The sequence below is a fragment of the Misgurnus anguillicaudatus genome, chromosome 18, assembly GCF_027580225.2.
Source record: "Misgurnus anguillicaudatus chromosome 18, ASM2758022v2, whole genome shotgun sequence".
Taxonomy (NCBI): Eukaryota; Metazoa; Chordata; class Actinopteri; order Cypriniformes; family Cobitidae; genus Misgurnus; species Misgurnus anguillicaudatus.
The window spans coordinates 21,998,424-22,017,547 of NC_073354.2; the positions used below are offsets into that span (position 1 = coordinate 21,998,424).

The window sequence follows — 19,124 nt, forward strand, 5'->3', positions numbered from 1 at the left end:
AAGCGCCCACCTTTCATTTATAGAAATTGCCACTGACAATGAAGCCATAGTAGCTAAAATCCAGTCAGGTGCCTGAGGTCGCCACACATTGACACGATGTTGAGAGAGCAACGTTTACCAAAATATCGGTCAGATAGTCTTGTCTATTCAATTATTTATTCTTTATTCAAGCGATTCTGACGATAATCATCGACAGAAAATGGTTTCATACGGGTATGTCGATCATTTCTCTGTTATACTCTCGAGCACTGTCTTGCTTTGCACAGTATTGGCATGCAGGAATATCTTATAGTAACCGATATCTTTTGTAGTACTATTGAATTAATGAGGTATTATTTTTATATCATGTTTGTTTATAGGTTTATATACGCATTTCGTTTCGCAGCACTGTGGATAAGTTTGAACATTGGCGCGTGAGTATTGCTCGATAACGTTAAAGCACCAGTCGTTTTCATATCGCTCCATCAGCATCAATGACATGCCTCGTGCGACGTGATCCATGCTCTGAAAACGACTATATTCTTTTCTTTTATGATATTTTTACACGATTTTGTAAAGCCAAGTGTTTGGTTTCAAGAAAACAACGCGATGGGAATATAAACCCCCTGCAATATCACATTTTGGGACATACGGGCAGCTCTGCGTTTTGCGCTTTCTCTCATCGTTTCGCGCATTTAGTAATTATGGGCAACTGGGGGAAACTCGAGAAAGTCGAGTGTTAATAATGATGGACGCACCATCTTAACGCACGGGCTCTTTATTTACCCATAACGCGCGCGCCGCGATAGCGCCAAAAACCGGAGATTTCCAGCGGTGCCTTAGAAATGAATGATGATGGAGGCAGACAACGAGAGCTGGGTTTCTCTCTCTGAAAACGGAAGCGCACATTTGAATGCCTCGAACCTGGGTTTCCTAAACGCGTCACCCCCCGTGGGTCCGTGGGGTGATGCTCAGGATAAAGAGGTGACACGACTGGAGGAGATCCTGCACGCGCAGGAGACAGCATACAAAAATTTCACCATTACCATTCAAGCTTTCATTCTGATCGGCTCCCTGTTAGGTAAGTGGACAAACACGAGAAATAAACTACTGTATTGTATTTTCTTAATTTTTTAAGTATTATTAATGATATATTGCATTATCAAGGGCAATGGGTGAAGGATGTCAATGGATGTGAGATAGATAGATACACAAAATCATATAGGCTGCTACATACAGTATTTCCTGTGATACATCTGATTTTAACAGATGTTATCCTCAGATCAGGTGACAGATAAATTGTAAACAAAAGCTGTTAATTATTGTGCATGCACTTACATGAACAGATGTTGTAATAAGTCATGGTACAGCAAATAATTTCCCTTTCCAATCTACGTGACATTTAAATCTGTTGTTTTTGGATTTGCTCTTATTGGAACTCATTTGAAAATGTATTTTCAAATCTATTTCTCAAATTGAACAGCCCAAATCAAAAATGTTTAGTATAAAGTCTAATTATGTTGACAAGATGACAGCACTTACACGTTGCACCACCGTGATTGTCACATGCAGAACCAAGTCACTATGTGTCAAGTCAGATCCATCAGAATGGGATCACAAATGCTGATAAACACGTGTATGGATTGACTGCACCGAAAGATGCATTTGCCAAATGCATAAACGGGATGTTGCTATCACTGAGAACATTACTGATCACAAAATGAGATGCTGCTCATTCGTTAAGATGTCACATGACAGGTTCCTTAAAAAAGTCTCTTTACTGCCTGTCAGCTCATCATCACTCATGGATGGGGTAAAAACAGTTGGTGATGTATCAATTGCTGTAAAATACTGATTATAATCTTTAACAAAAGCAATCTTTGTTTAAGGCATCTGTATAAATTGAATGCCAAATTTACAGAAAGGGATGATAGGCTAGTTTACAAAGTGATAAATTCATTGTTCAGAACCCTTCCAGGAAATACACAAGCTTGAGATATTTCTATTGATTATAGCACAAAGTCCTTTTGTTTCACTTGTTTTCTCTAAACTATGCCAGAATTATGAAGCAATTTTCTTAAGACGGAAACAAATGGGCCACCACATGACCGATCAGCCTCCAAAAAGCCTGGTATAAATGTTAGTAATCTGATGAGCAGCTTTTGCTCTGGATTCGGTCAGATTAATGAAAACAATCAAATGCATATTTTACTGTTAGTAATTTATGTGAAATACTTTTTAGGAAGTGAACATATATAGTGGTATGAAATTATGTATTTCATCTGAATCTCATGGGCATGTTATAAATGACCTACCAATATGACCCTGTCTGTGAAAACCCAGCTAAAATCATTTTTTTGTGATTTACATAAAATTTGGTATCTTAAAGAATTAGTAAATTAGTAAAAAAAAATCCAGATAATTTACTCACCGCCATGGCATCCAAAATGTTGATGTCTTTCTTTGTTCGGTCGAGAAGAAATTATGTTTTTTGAAGAAAAAATCCAGAATTTTTCTCATTTTAATGGACTTTAAAATATTGCAGTTTCAACACAGTTTCAAAGGACTCTAAACGATCCCACACAAGGCATAAGGGTCTTGTCTAGCGAAGTGATTGTCATTTTTGGCAAGAGAAAAAAGATGCACTTTTAAAACACAACTTCTCGTCTATCTGCGGTCCTGTGATGCACCAGCGCGACCTCACGCAATACTTCATCACGTCAAGAGATCACGGAGGACGTATGCGAAACTACGCTTCAGTGTTTGCAAGTGTGGAGAAAGAGGACCGTTCCGACGTTGTTGTATGTCGAATGATACTAATTAATGTCTTTGTGTCAGTTTATTGTTTAAAATGGTACGCAAATGTACATTTCATATATGTAACACGTGACCTTTCCACGGCATTACGCAATTACGTGAGGTTGCTCTGGCTCGTCACACAGCCGGAGGAAGAAGAGAAGTTGTGGTTTAAAAGTGCATATTTTTATTTTTCTTGTCAAAAATGACAATCGTTACGCTAGATAAGACCCTTATGCCTTGTTTGGGATCGTTTAGAGTCCTTTGAAACTGTGTTGAAACTGCAGTTTTAAACTGCATTAATACTATTACGTGTTGGGGTCCATTAAAGTCCATTAAAATGAGAAAAATCCTGGAATGTTTTCCTCAAAAAACACAACCTCTTCTCGACTGAACAAAGAAAGACCCCAACACCCCGGATGGCATGGTGGTACTTAAATTATCTGGATTTTTTTAAAGAAATGCACTAATCCTTTAAATATTATAAAGTAAATTTTTATTATCAAACTTTAATGCTCCTCATCTCATATTTAGATTATTAGAATTTATCCTGGAAAGACAGGATCACATACAAACATGCTTGAAAATATCTTATGTAATAATTACAGCTAAGTTAGATGTTTGAAGACGGCAGACAGCATATGCAATACAATGCAAATGTGTTCAATACTTTCAAAGCTAACAGTGGTGTTTCAACTTCACATGGGTTCCATTAGCTGTTCCAAATAGATTATAAAGAGTTAAAGAACTTCTAATGAAACCCCCTTGAAGTCTGACTACCACTGTTAGCCACAAAGGTGCTCTCTGGGAACAACTGGACAATTGTCCAACACAGTAAGTGTGCACTCATATGTCACCAGGGTAATAACACAGAAGCAGCAACAGATGGATTTTTCTTGCCCTTATGTGTGCATGGTAATGGGAAAAGATGAAAGCCACGGCCCTTGCGGGAGAAACGCAACTTCTGATAGTGTGTCAGGTGTAATAACCGGCTGTTTGGAGAGCACCTGTCACCTAAGTGCTCTGTTAATATCAACATCTAAGGAGAGAAACATCTCAAATTCCGTTTCATTTCAGGCCAAGAGAATTCCACAAATTCCATCCGTGCAACATGAAATCATACAATAGATTTCCATTTGGAATGCTGTTGCAGTAGTTTTTTTTCTTGACCTCTCATGCATATTGAAATGGAGTATGAATAATGTAATCAGTGATTTAAAAAGCTTATTACTGACAGCAATTACAGCCCCAGATGGAAAACTGATATAAAGCCTTTATAGTATAGAACATGTTGCTTAGGAATGATATGTGACTTTGAAATAGCCAAGAAGGGTCTCGCATGCAACTAAAATGGATTGATTTGTCAGACACTGCATCTTACTGTGCACTCACACTGAGACAGATCTTTCAGACAAACAGACCGATCAGAGATGAACCATTAGCTAAGTGTTTCAGGCCTGGACATCTGCTACTTGGATTTGTCTGCACATTGATTTTAGAAATCCTTCAGAATAAATTGATATAATTGTCCAGCTTAGATTTAGATGTAGTCATTTTGCTGGCACTTTTATCTGAAGTGAGTAAAATCCCTTTCATCTTACAAGAGCCAACAATAATCAGTACAATAGTATTATATGAGTTCTGCATCTACTGTTTCACTGTTAACTCAAATCATATCATGTGCCATCTTGATTGCCCTAAGGGTCAAAAAGGAAATGTGACTTTTTCTTGTTTCCCCTCATATTAGTCTGCAACCCAGGTATCCATTGCCATGGGAACTACTATACACAATAAGACGGAGGCTATTTATGGCTGTCCCATTCTTAAAGGAATAGTCCATTTTCTTAAAAGAAAAATCCAGATAATTTACTCACCACCATGTCATCCAAAATGTTGATGTCTTTCTTTGTTCAGTCAAGAAGAAATTATGTTTTTTGAGGAAAACATTGCAGGATTTTTCTCATTTTAATGGACTTTAATAGACACCAACAATTAACACTTAACTCAACACGTAACAGTTTTTTCAACGGAGTTTCAAAGGACTATAAACAATCCCAAACGAGGCATAAGGGTCTTATCTAGCAAAACGATTGTCATTTTTGACAAGAAAAATAACAAATATACACTTTTAAAGCACAACTTCTCATCTAGATTCGGTCCAGCGCGACCTAACGTAAATGCGTAGTGACGTAGGGAGGTCACGTGTTACATATATAAAATGCACATTTGCGGACCATTGTAAACAATAAACTGACACAAAACATTAATTAGTATCAGTTGATATACAACAACGTAGGAACGGTCCTCTTTCAACACACTTGTAAACACTGGGGCGGAGTTTCGCGTTCGTCTTCTCTGACCTCTTGGCGTCATGACGTATTGCGTGGGGTCACCCTGGCGCATCACGACCGGATCTCGACGAGAAGTTGTGCTTTAAAAGTGTATATTTGTTATTTTTCTTGTCAAAAATGACAATCTTTTTGCTAGATAAGACCCTTATGCCTCGTTTGGGATTGTTTATAGTCCTTTGAAACTCCGTTGAAAAAAACTGTTACGTGTTAAGAGTTAATTGTTGGTGTCTATTAAAGTCCATTAAAATTAGAAAAATCCTGCAATGTTTTCCTCAAAAAACATAATTTCTTCTCGACTGAACAGAAAGACATCAACATTTTGGATGACATGGTGGTGAGTAAATTATCTGGATTTTTCTTTTAAGAAAATGGAATATTCCTTTAAATGCATTCATATGTGTTTGCGATCTTCAACCTTTTTTCTCTTCTTTTTCTCTCCTTGCCCCCAGGCAATGCAGCAGTGCTGTGGTGCACCTGCTACACCAATGTTTTCAAGTCAGTCACAAATCTTTTCATCAAAAACCTGGCTTGTTCCGGCATATGTGCCGGGTTGGTGTGCGTGCCCTTCGACATAGCTCTTAGTGCCAGCCCCCTGTGCTGCCTGTGGTTTCACACCCTGCTTCTCTGCAAGGCCGTCAAATTCCTACACAGGCTTTTCTGCTCTGTCACTGTGCTGAACTTCGCTGTCATCGCTCTGGACAGGTGAGTAGATGCACACTCATATCTAATTATTTACATTTTGCTTGATACTGTAAAAATGGTTATTTGTTTTAACTAAGTTATTTGTTGGAAATCACTATTAGCAGCTAGCAAACAATCATTAAAACCATTTGTTAACAGAATAATCTGGTTAATGATTGGTAAAACTAGTTATGGGCACCAGCTGTTTCACAAGCTATTGCTTCCATAGCAACGCATTTTTACAGAATCCTTTACCAGTTCAATGAATAATTTATTTTGCTTTGCGCTGAAGCTGTTTTTTCTACCAATATTTTTCACTTGAAGGGAAAAATCAAAAATGCAAAGACACACTGCAAGCACACATCACATGAACACTACTAAATGTAGTGATTTTTATATCTCAAAATGGAACATTACTTTACAGATAATCATATTAAATAATGAAACATTAACATACTGACATTAATATATTAAATAATGGAACATTAACATATTCATAAATAACAATAAATGTGAATGCACTGATAATATTAATATATCACATATAGGGCTGTGCCGATACATCGCGTTCCCCATTAATAAGGCCTGGTTAAAATCGATAGTGTATCGCAATGCTCCGATTCTGTGTTTCATGCACAGCTTGTGCGTGTACTACGGTACTCTGTGATCAGTAGGAAGTCCTTATCAATCTAAAATCACTGAGTTTGAGTCGTTTATAATGTGCATTTAAGAAAGCAACACTCGCCAAACACAATAATTCAAAATATTTTTATTATAATGAAAATACCTAAAACAATCTGAAGAACAGCGATATAAATATTCCTTTAGACATTTCCTGGAATAGTGTTTGGTATGCTACTTCTTCTCTGGCACAAATGGCGTTTCTGCACGAGAGCGCCCTCTGGCTTTTGGATGTGGCAGCATTTCACCGTAATTCATTCAAATTCATTCAAATTCATTCATTGCGAAAACGCGCATTTGCCCGATTAATCAGCACAGCCCTAATCACATATTGAAACGTTAAGATACTGATACTCATACACTCACCTAAAGGATTATTAGGAACACCATACTAATACTGTGTTTGACCCTCTTCCGCCTTCAGAATTGCCTTAATTCTACGTGGCATTGATTCAACAAGGTGCTGAAAGCATTCTTTTGAAATGTTGGCCCATATTATTAGGATAGCATCTTGCAGTTGATGGAGGTTTGTGAATATCCAAGGCACGAAGCTCACGTTCCACCACATCCCAAAGATGCTCTATTGGGTTGAGATCTGGTGACTGTGGGGGCCATTTTAGTACAGTGAACTCATTGTCATGTTCAAGAAAACAATTTGAAATGACTCGAGCTTCTTGACACGGTGCATTATCCTGCTGAAAGTAGCCATCAGAGGATGGGTACATGGTGATCATAAAGGGATGGACATGGTCAGAAACAATGCTCAGGTAGGCTGTGGGATGTAAACAATGCCCTACTGGCACTAAGGGGCCTAAAGTGTGCCAAGAAAATATCCTCCACACCATTACACCACCACCAGCAGCCTGCACAGTGGTAACAAGGCATGATGGATCCATGTTCTCATTCTGTTTACACCAAATTCTGACTCTACCATCTGAATGTCTCAACAGAAATCGAGACCCATTAGACCAGGCCACATTTTTCCAGTTTCAACTGTCCAATTTTGGTGAGCTCATGCAAATTGTAGCCTCTTTGTCCTATTTGTAGTGGAGATGAGTGGTACCTGGTGGGGTCTTCTGCTGTTGTAGCCCATCCGCCTCAAGGTTGTGCGTGTTGTGGCTTCACAAATGCTTTGCTGCATACCTCAGTTGTAACGAGTGGTTATTTCAGTCAAAGTTGCTCTTCTATCACCTTGAATCAGTCGGCACATTCTCCTCTGACCTCTAGCATCAACAAAGCATTTTTGCCCACAGCACTGCTGCATACTGGATGTTTTTCCCTTTTCACACCATTCTTTGTAAACCCTAGAAATTGTTGTGCATGAAAATCCCAGTTACTGAGCAGATTGTGAAATACTTAGACCGGACTGAGCTCGTACCAAGAGTGTGGTGAGATTGTAACAAGGGCATGGTGAGCTTGAACCTGCTTACGTCACATAGTACCGCAACATCCAATAGGATGCAGTAGCCACCGTTCAACCTGAAGAGGGCAGCACTCAGACGTTATATATTGTAGCATTGAAAACCTAATGTCAAAAAAGTTACTCAAATCAATGAACAGCACTAATAAAGTCCCATTCTTACAGATCATTAACTAAATAAAGTTGGTTTAGGGTTTAGTTACTCTTTAATGTACCGTCATTCATATATCACCTAATAGATTGTTAACATACCAATATTTATATATGACATAATGGAACCTTAATGGACATATATTTTATATCACATAATGAATTTTAACCCAGATATTCAAATATCACGTTATGTATAGTTAACTTGCTGTCTTCTCGGGTCCCAAGGAATGTACCCGACCCGAATCACCTTTACCCAAACCTGATGTGCAAAAATAATTTTTAAAAGAAAGACCCGACCCGAGAAACCCCCCCAAAAATTTGACCAGAGTCTGACCCAAACCAGCGGCAATGTTTTTTAAACGACTGGACCGAATGTAAATGGCACTGACATGTGTGTAGTCTGCATACCCTACATGCACCACACACAAAAGAAACCCCATTAGCCTCGCATCCAATTTGTCCCGCTGCTTCTTTTATTTTCCTTTGTTATCTGTCAATGACACAGAGGTAACCAATAAAATGTGCATTCAAAATTGATTGACAGGTCTCTCTCAACGAAAATGAACCTAACGCCAGCCACACAATGTCGCAAGCGCTCTTGCCAAGCAAAGGGGGGTTTGGAAAAGGACTCGATGCACACATGTGAGATAGTTTGGGTCGTCTCGGGTCCGTTTGGCAAAAACACATTCATTTTAAATTACCTGCTATTATTTAACCCGACCCGTGTCCGAGGCACACCTGAAACTTTTAGACCCGAACCCGCTTAGGTCATTAGGATGTTACCTAATGGTCACGTTCCATGAAGATATTTTAGAAATTTCCTATTGTAAATACATTTAAAAAATGCATTTATCATTAGTAAAATGTGTTTAGATTTTTTTCACCCTCAGATTCCAGATTTTTAAAAAGTTTAAATATTCATATATCACATAATGGAACCTTGACGGAAAGGATTTTATATCAGATATTGAACTTTAACACACGAATATTCAAATAGCACAGATATTCAAATTTTGCTATAAAACATTTGCATCAGGGTTATGTAAGCTAAACCTAAAATACAAAGTATACATTTTAACTAAGATAATTTTCTTCTCATTTATTTCTAGGTACTACTGTGTGTTATATCCACTTGAGAGAAAGATATCAGATGCCAAATCTAGGGATCTGGTCATCTACATATGGGCACATGCAGTCATTGCCAGCGTTCCTGTATTTGCCGTCAGCAGTGTGACTGATATCTACGCCACCTCCTCTTGTTCTGACAGCCAAACTCTGGGACATCTGGTTTACATGGTCACCTACAACATCACCACACTTATTTTACCACTAGCAGTGGTGTTTCTAGCCATGGTCTTAATTCGTCGCGCATTGAGCACCAGCCAGAAGAAGAAAGTAATTATAGCTGCTTTGCGAACTCCTCAAAACAGCATTTCAATCCCGTATGTGTCTCAGCGTGAGGCTGAACTCCATGTCACTCTGTTGTCCATCGTGCTTGTATTTGCACTCTGTAGCGCCCCCTACGCTGCTCTGGTGGTATATCGTGCTGTGCTGGGAGCCGCAAAAGCCTCATCTTGGTTACAGCTGACTGCACTGTGGCTGCCAAAGGTCTCTCTCCTCACCAACCCACTGTTTCTCCTAACAGTAAATCGCTCCGTGCGCCGCTGTCTTCTCGACATGCTAGCGCGTCTGCACCGTCGTTACAGTCGAAGGAACATGGTCAGTGTCGGTGGGCTGGTTGAGGTGGGCGCACTTGGGGGCGAAACTGTAGCTCGCTCTGGAAGCCAGCTTCTGGAGATGTTCAACATCGGCCAACAGCAGATTTTTAGACCAAATGAGGATGAAGAAGATGAAAATGAAATTTCCTCAGTGGTCTCTGCCAACTTCCAACCCAAAGATGAAGTACAGAGCGGAACCAGCAGGATGGGCGGGCCAGCCGGGGAGTTACGTAAACAGCAGTCTATGGATGGAGTTCGAGAGGAGGGTTTGACGTTACCAAAACATTCCCCTATTCATTCTTGTGCCTACTCCTCTTCGCAGGTCGCCCCTGCGACACCCACAGATCCGGACGATACCACCCAGTTTGGGTTTGGGCCGTTTGAACTGCCTCCACAATGGCTGCCTGAAACCAGGAACAGCAAGAAAAGACTACTGCCCCCTTTGGGTAACACGCCAGAGGAGCTGATACAGACAAAGCAGCCCAGAGTGAAACCCGAAAGACGCATCAGCAGAAACAATAAAGTTAGTACCTTCCCTAATGTTGACCCATGAAACACACACAATGGACATGATGAGGATTTTATGCGAACAAATCATGAAAGCCAAGAATAAACACTGTCTCTGTTTTATACTCCAAGTTATTTTGAGATAATTTTTGTTATTTTTGGCTACAGATAAACAGTAGGGTTTATTTACTTGCTTTTATTACTTGGGGATTATTAACTCTTTCCCTGCCATTGACAAGTTATCTCATTATGATAACCATTCTGAAATCTGATCTCAAACAAAATTACTTCACAAAAATGCAATTATTTCAGCTTTTTGCTCAAAATTTGGTATTTTTAAAGAAACCTATCCTTATTTGAGAGGTTATAAAAAAAGAACAAATGAAGATAGGATGAAATGTTATTTTCCCCGTTTTGTTTGTTTGTTTGAAAGCGGAGGTTCTGTTCTTTCATTTGATATTTTTGTATGTTTATACAGTTCTGTGCGTGCAAAAGTCTTAGGCCACCATGCCACAATTAGATTTGTTGTTTTTGCAATGTTGTAGTGATCATATATAATTATTTCTCAGTCTCTTTTATATAATACATCCAGAAAATACAGGAAATGTGTATATAGTATTAAAAACTGTATAAAATGTAAACTGATATGTCAAATTTTTAGGGTAAATTCCCCTTCCACTTGAGCAATAGCAGGAAACTGAAGGATCTCTTAAATTTAATTAAAATTAAATCCTAATTTTAAAGAAATTAGTCTTTTTACTTTATTCTGCTCAAAAACGCTTAAGATGTGTTTAATGCCAAGAGAGGTCACACTAAACACCGACGATGCCTAAAGAAGAAATTTTTTGTTGTTGTACATATTTCCTGTATTTTCTGTTTGTATCTTAATAAAATAGATAAAAAATAAATATGGATGGACATTAAAACTTCTAAATCAACAAGTCTGGTGGTGGTGGCCTAACTGTGCTCACACCAGCCGCGTTTGAGGCGTCAAAAATCTACCGCGTCTATTTTGCCGCATGAGCAGTTTTTAGTTTACTCGCTTTATTCACGCGTGAAAGCCGCGCATTAAATTCTAGTCATCGAGACATTCACGTGGAAATTTGCGTAATGGGAGGGGCTTCTGCGACTCCGCTCGCTTCCTGTAATCACGTCACTACTAAAGCAAGCTCCTGATTGGTTAACTAAGGCGGAATCGCGTCTACGCGCCGCGCTAAACGCCTCATTCGCGCCGCGAGACCTCCAGACGCGCATCAACGCGTCTTCACATTGACTTAACATTGAAATCACTCGCGCTTGACGCCTCTACCGCGGCTGGTGTGAACGCACCATAAGACTTGCACAGTACTGTATATTTATAAGAACATTTTCCTGGAAGGCATTTTGTGAAACTTTTGTAAAAAAGGCTGGTGGGGAATGAGTTAATAGACTAGCATATATTAAACTGACTGAATAGGAATCTTTCACAGGAGAAACAAAGGCATGAATTGTATAACATTCATTATGTTGCAATGGTTAATAAAATTAATCATGAAATTAATCAATGTTCATGCTGTGTAGAATGCGTCATGAAATCAACTCTTAAACTCTTTGAAACAGCACCCTACTGCCCACTTTTATATTTAGACTTAGTATGCAGTGTTTCAACCATGTCTTTGGTAAGTAATTAGCTTTTATATACAGGTGGATGTGTGTTCGATAATTTAGCATACTCATTTCCTGTAATGTAAGGTGTTATAATGGAGGTACTTTAATTTCACAGTGCTAATAACACAATTAAAGAACATAAGACTTAATTTCAATGCATGTCATTAGGGAGGAAGTCTTGTATGAGTTGTCTTTCTCTAAAAATCTTTCCTGGAGTATAAAAGAAGCCAGATTACTTGTTTTTGCACGTTTAAAGTGACATTAAACAGACACTTTCCACATGTCACCATTTCTGTGAAAACCAAGATAAAATCTCATAATCTTGTTTTTCGAGGGCGCACAATGCAAAGCTCGTCACTTCAAAATATGTGTTTGGTCATCATGTAAAGTTTTGTGCATCACACACGTGGTGTCAAAATACGTGCCTGCTGCAGATGCTTTAAAAGGGTTTATAATAAAAGAAAATCTTGCATTTGCCAGATATTCGCTTAATCTCATGTGTAATTACAGTTTAGGGTTAAGTTACTGTCTTGCGAGTATTTCATGAACATGAGCGTCTCTTTTATCATAAACCCTTTCGACACTTGTGCAGCAGGCACGTATTTTGACATGACGCATGATGCACATGGTTCACATGATGCAATAAACACATATTTTGACATGACATTATATAGTTTCGATATGTCTTCTAAAAACTTTTCATATGATTGCTCCAAAATTGTATTACAGTTTCAAGTTAATATTTGAACCTAAATGGTCCTGGTTTCTTGTGCACTTTGTATTTTAAGGGAATAATTTTGAATGGATCATGAATTTTTTAGTTGTAGCTATCCAGTTTACCTAAAAATAAACAAAAACTTAATTACAGAGCACTTTAGTTTATTAAAATACACACATACTCACAAAACAATACCACTGATGGCAAAAATAAAGCTAAAGATTAGCTTTTAAGTGACTTCAATGGAAGATAAATGTTTGTCATTGTTATTTATTATTAGCAGCGCGTAGTTCATTGGTTTGACTAGGGAACACAAAGGTACCTTGAATGCGCAGTTTAAAGGGCACATATTATGCAAAATCCACTTTTACAAGGTGTTTGGACATAAATGTGTGTTGGCAGTGTGTGAACAACAAACCTTGCAATGAAAAAATCCACCCTCTCATTTTTAATTCTCATTAGACATGTTGTTTTGATTCTCTTGTTAATATGACGTCACACAAACAAACCCCTGCCCATGCCAACTGGTACCCAAAAGCTTTTCTGAATGTGTTTGTTAGCACATTGTGGCACTAATGCGGCTAGATATATTATCGTCTCAGACTTTATTTTATAGAAATCAAATATATTTTTAACCAAATGTGCTCAATGTCTGTTAGTAAGCGAGTGAGGAATTACATTTAAAGGTGCACACATAAATAGAGGCATTCTGGACATGCTATAATAAATGATCTATGTGGTATTTTGAGCTGAAACTTCACAGACACATTTTAGGCAACCCCAAGACTTATATTGCATCTTGTAAAAATGGGCATAATATGCCATTTAAAGCATGTGCCAAATGCATACATGTAATTGCTGTGTTTTTCTCTTTTCACATACCACTTCTGGATTAATTTGTTTGTGTTTTTCTAACCTCTCTCATCCTCATGATCAGTTCTAACAGAATAAAATATGCTTTCAGTTATACCCTTACCATAGTCAAGTAATACAACTACTACATTGTTTTCCTAAATTTGCTGGTATTAACCTCTTGTGATGATGCTGATATAGTTTGTGAGATAAATGCTAATGCTTTAATATGTGCAGTGAACTTCCTCATTAGTACAGAAACAACTAACATTAATTTAGTTACAATGTAGCCAGTATGTGTAATGAAGGTTTGATATAGTGTTTTGTGCTTAAATTTCCAAAACGTTCAAGCAAACTGCCTGTGTTTGACAATACACAGTTGATTGTCCTGTAGATACTTGGCACTTTAAAAATACAGGAACATTTTTCATGCACTTTTTTGTATTTACAAAATAGTGAGTCATCTGATGAAAGCAGGGGTACGCTCTTAAAGGCGGAGTCCATGATGTTTGAAAGCCAATGTTGATATTTGAAATCACCTAAACAAACACGCCACTACCCCAATAGAATCTGGACCTTCGGTTGATAGACCCGCCCCACACATACGCAACCCGGCAAGGATGTCGGTTAGTAGACACGCTTCTTACTGCTGATTGGCTATAAGTGTGTTTTGGTAGTCGGCCCGTCTCCTTTTCCAAAGCGTTTTTCAAATATTGTGGACTCCGCCTTTAAGTAATATATATATAGTATATATACCTCAGAACTGTAGACACAAGTTTATTGTTGCCTGGCAACCGATAACCCAGTTAATTTAAAGCCACTGGCATGCGTAATAGCCAACTTAATTGGAAGAGACATTGCTGCCTTTTTGTTGCATTTGGTCAAAGGCTTTCATTTACCATCTTATGTAACATTGTCTCTGATGTCTACTTGATGCTAAATCACATTCCAGCATCCCCTCAGAGTCTCCTCCTAATATTCATGCATATCTTGTGCTTGTGTTTCAGCGTGCAACAAATTCAAACACTACAAGCTCTTATTTAAACGTGTTACTTATATTTTAGAATAACAGTGTGGATCTAGTTGATATACCTGATTATAGGAAACCAGTTAATTGAAACATGCTTTATAGTCTTACGATAATCTTTTTCTTAGAACAGGGTTGGTGGTGATCCATGCACTTTTAGAATGCTGATTTCTAATCTGCACAAAAAATATTATTAGTATAAAAAATCTGGTTTATCAAAGTCAAACTATATATCTATGAATATTCTGCATTAGAGTGGCTTCGGCAGCTGTCTGCAATGTTTTAAATAGCACATTGACCAGCTGTGGCTTTGGCTTAGGGATATCAGCCCTTTTAACAGAATTCAGTATAGCAGAATTAGCCACATCTGATAGAGTCACGGCCATAGACACCCGGACAAATGCATCCAACTGAGTAAATGATACCCATATGAGTTCTGCCTACCAGCATCCTTATGCATGATAAATCTGCTTTCCCTTAAAGGCTACATCAAGGGGCATCCTCACCACATCTCAGGTATCTGGTGAGCAGGGCTGTTCAAAAGCAATGAAGATCCAATATGGGTGATTCTCGTGAAATTAGACTTATGAGGTGTCATGAAACATTTTGATTAAAAAAGTAAATGCAAAGTAAGAGTATCAAAATAAGAAGCATGCAGTTACAAACATCTCTTCATGTACTATTTGGCACATGATTTCAAATGACATCATACAAACCAATTTTGTTGTTTTTTCCACATTTAAGGGGAGAATTTTATAATTAAAAAATCTAAAAAATAAAAAGCTTCGGTGCATGTTATACTATAAACATTTACAGTAAAGAAACATGTTGTATTTGTGATCATTGGTAAATGTAGAGACAATAATAAGGAATATAAATGTGTCCAAGAAAAAATTTCTCATCCTCCGCAACAATTATTAATTATTGTTTAAGCCCTCAAGGAACTAACATTTTAAAAAAAAAAATGTTGGAAGGGACATAATTGACTGTAACACTGAAGATGGCTACCAGGGAAGCAGTTCTTATTTTTTTCTCTCCAGATAAAAGTTGAAATTTTGTTTGTCATAGTAACTAGACAACTTTTTAGTTCTCATTACCAAAACATGAGTTTGTAAATGGATATATTTAATGTAATATCATGTTGCAGTAATGATATTTTTTGTTAATGATAATCTAAAAAATTTAAGTAATTCTACAGGAAATATTTTTTAAATCCTCTAAAAATAATGGTTATAGTAAGTTCAGACTTGAATCTTATATGTGCAAAAAAAATTGGCTTGAAGGGCTTTTTGAAAAAAATCTGAAGCTGGACACCTTCTAAGTCTGGATTTCGTGAGAATCATCCATATGTGCAATTGGTGAATACTCTTAGTTCAATTTCTAAAGTAACAATGTTTTATTTACTAAGTCTGTAAACTTGTATTAGCAGAAACGTATGCTGTACTTCTGACTTGCTGTCATCTGGTAGCTCAGTTTATATGCACCATCTTTACCAATGTAACCACACTGGTGCTCATCTTTTACTCACATCAGTCTAAAGAGATATCATGGAAGACCAAAATAGAGTTTCCAAAAATATAGGCAACATATGTATATTTGATGGTGTTTTAAAAATGTCTGCCCTCTTATAATGCTTCCTTTACTATTTAATATTAGGTAACACCAGTGTGAATGGATGACCTATGAATGTTAGATTTGAATGAAATACACAAGTAATGATGACATAGTTCCTGTTTTTTTATGTGGGATTACAGTGCAAAATATTTACATAAACTTTCTTCGCATCATCTTTTACAGATAATACAAAAGCTTTGATGACTGGGTTGCATTCATTGGTTAATGTTTAATACGTTTAACAGTGTACATGTACTGTAAAAGGTATAACAATTCTACATTTGTATGGATATATCAATATATAATGCACCACATTAAGATCTGTTCCATAGGACAAATACTTTTCTACTGGGCAAAATTAATTGAGTTGTCAATGCTTTTGCTTAATCATTTTAAATTGTGCTTTAAATTGAGATAATTGAGTTTAATTTGATTTAATTGCATTTTAGTTCTGAACAATTATGAACAATTTGTGAACTGTAAAGGAACTACATTTACTCTCTAATTATATGTCAGTTCTTAATAAAGTTTTCTACTTGCATGCATTAGAGGGCAGTATAACTTTAAAAATGGAGACATGAAAATAATTTGTTTTGACTGACATTATGCAAAATGGATCAAGTTAACAGGATGTAAGCTACATGCATGAAACTCATGTCCGTATGTAAACCCACAAAATCAATAATAAAGATTTTAATCCAAACACCTATAATCAATAAATGCTGGTCGCTTAACCAAAAAATATAAAAAGCAAGTTCACAGTAAATATCACTTATAATATAATTTTTATGTAAATAAATGAATGACTAATCCAAACAAACTAGGCTGTTTATCTGTATTCATTTCAAAGATTACAGTTTTTTATTTTCTGGTAAATAATAATATGATAAATAATAAATGAAAGCGATGACTACTGTAAATATCTAGGGCAAACATGTTTCAACTGATCTTGAAAAGGGAAAACTATTTAAACCCACATTATGTTAACACTGTTAATCATAAAAGTTATTGCAAAGATTTTGTCTATCAAACTTATTAAAGTCAGTTTCGGGCTGTCATTTAGCTGGAAATCAAGAGCTGTGTTTTGGCTTGAGCTGAAGATGATATATTACGGTGTCAAATTATGTAACGTCTTGCAAAATATTTTTTTTAAGGGTTGTACGAAATGAAATGTAAGCTTAAGGACTTAAAAAGTAGCCCTATTTAGATAATATAAGCCTTTCATCCTAACATACCAATGGTCATTTACAAAATATTAACCACAGTTATGCAAAACTGTACCACAGTTGTGTTGCAATCCACACCACAAGACCTGACATGTTTTGAGAGGAGAAAGCAAAGGATAATTATATTTTTTAGTTAAAATGCAATATGAGATAAATTCCTGTCCACCCACATCACAGTTAAAAACAAATTAATTCAGAAGTCGTAAATTAGGGTTATCAGTAAGATATCACGAGGTCTAGATTATGAGAGAACAACAAAACAGACAAACATAAAAGTCTTGGTGTATGAGACTGCCAAATGATTCTTTGGCCTTCACTGTGGTCCTCCAGTCAGAAGCAAAACACACTATAAATTCTCATAATGTTGCCATGATGCTGACAGATGGGAATAAACTAATCAGAAACATTTTTAAAAATGTGACCTTAATCCTGGAGAACCTAAGAACCCTTTTTTATCAATTAACATTGGCAAAATTTGACCCATGGGTTCTCCAGGGATTAAGTTATTGTTTCTTTTTTAATTCAAAAAGAAAGTGTCACTCCCGAGGACAATGTTACTGCTCTGGTGCCGTTTGTTCAGTTCATGGGATTAAGATCTCACATTCTTCATAGGTATCTAAATAACACAGTAGATTACTGTTTTGTTCATTTCATTTGCTTATCAGTAATAAGAAGGACTCAAAGGAAAGGATAGAAGCTTTAGACCATGGTCAATATCAAGGAGTTAAGAAAGGGTTTTTCAATTTTCGAAAGTAATTGTCATGTGTTGTTATCCCAATAAAGGTTTTTGCAAAATTAATTTTAAAAATCAAAACTGAGTTCATTGTGTGTGTGTCTGGGGCACCACCCAAACGAGTGTGTATGTACGTTAGTAAATTTGTTAAAGCATGTGACTTGAGGCTGAGCTCTAATTTCAGTTTCAGATCTGCCTTGGGGCGCAGCACTGTGCGCCCCAAACCCTCCCATTTATGTTGTAAATGAATCAATATTGGTTTTTCATGTTCTTGACATCATGTGATTGGATTGTTCTCAGAGTCTCATAACTGCACTAATTGTCATGTAACTACCATTTAGTGCAGAGAGAAAGAGACAGAGACAAAAACATTGACAGCACAATTGAGTTTCAATTGCAACAAACCACCATCACTGTGATCAATGTTTGCATTTCATCCGCTCATTTGCATTTTAAAGGGCACACCCAAAAACGACACATTTTGCATGCACCTACAAAGTGAGGATTTTAACATGCTATAATAAATTATCTATGGAGTCTTTTGAGCTAAAACCTCACATACGCACTCTGGGGACACCAAATATTTATTTTACATCTTAATAAAAATCTCATAATATGACCCCTTTAAGAGGCTTTGACCAGATCGACCAACGGAGTCAAAGTATTGCTGTCTGTGTGCTCCACCACTTCTTATGGTAAACGGAGTTCACTGGGAGAAAAAAATCATTCATTCAACTGCTTCATGTGATGTTAAACATGTAAAGTGATGCATGGTCTCTGTTCTCTTCACACATAAACACATTTGAATTTGCATGCTAGTCTTGTAGGTTCATGATTAAAAATGAACATGTGAGTGAAAACAATTAGTATGAAAAACTTAAAGTGACGGATAATAATTGAATAAGACAGGATTTTTACAACGCTGTTCATCAAAAAAATGATGGAGATTTAAAAAGTCTATCGCAACCTGGTGTGTGTGTGCGCGATGGTGTGAATGAATGATTACCTTGATTAGTTCATT

The 19,124-nt window shown here is 37.0% G+C and overlaps 1 protein-coding gene across 1 annotated transcript; it reads left to right on the top strand.

Annotated features, from left to right (window-relative positions):
* The first annotated feature begins 28 nt into the window (after nucleotides 1–28).
* gpr176 (G protein-coupled receptor 176) lies at nucleotides 29–11,826 on the top strand. The gene is made up of 3 exons (XM_055186581.2): nucleotides 29–1,060; nucleotides 5,576–5,828; nucleotides 9,171–11,826. The coding sequence occupies exons 1-3, from the start codon at nucleotides 829–831 to the stop codon at nucleotides 10,330–10,332; spliced, it is 1,647 nt and encodes a 548-aa protein (XP_055042556.2). The 5' UTR covers nucleotides 29–828; the 3' UTR covers nucleotides 10,333–11,826.
* Nucleotides 11,827–19,124: the final 7,298 nt, after the last annotated feature.

What these genes read in the sequence shown, in the direction of transcription:
- gpr176 (XM_055186581.2), top strand. Translation starts at nt 829, where the DNA reads ATGATGATGGAGGCAGACAACGAGAGCTGGGTTTCTCTCTCTGAAAAC. An exon ending in TCTGATCGGCTCCCTGTTAG is followed by an intron (nt 1,061 to 5,575) that starts GTAAGTGGACAA and finishes CCTTGCCCCCAG; the next exon opens with GCAATGCAGCAGTGCTGTGG. An exon ending in GCTGTCATCGCTCTGGACAG is followed by an intron (nt 5,829 to 9,170) that starts GTGAGTAGATGC and finishes ATTTATTTCTAG; the next exon opens with GTACTACTGTGTGTTATATC.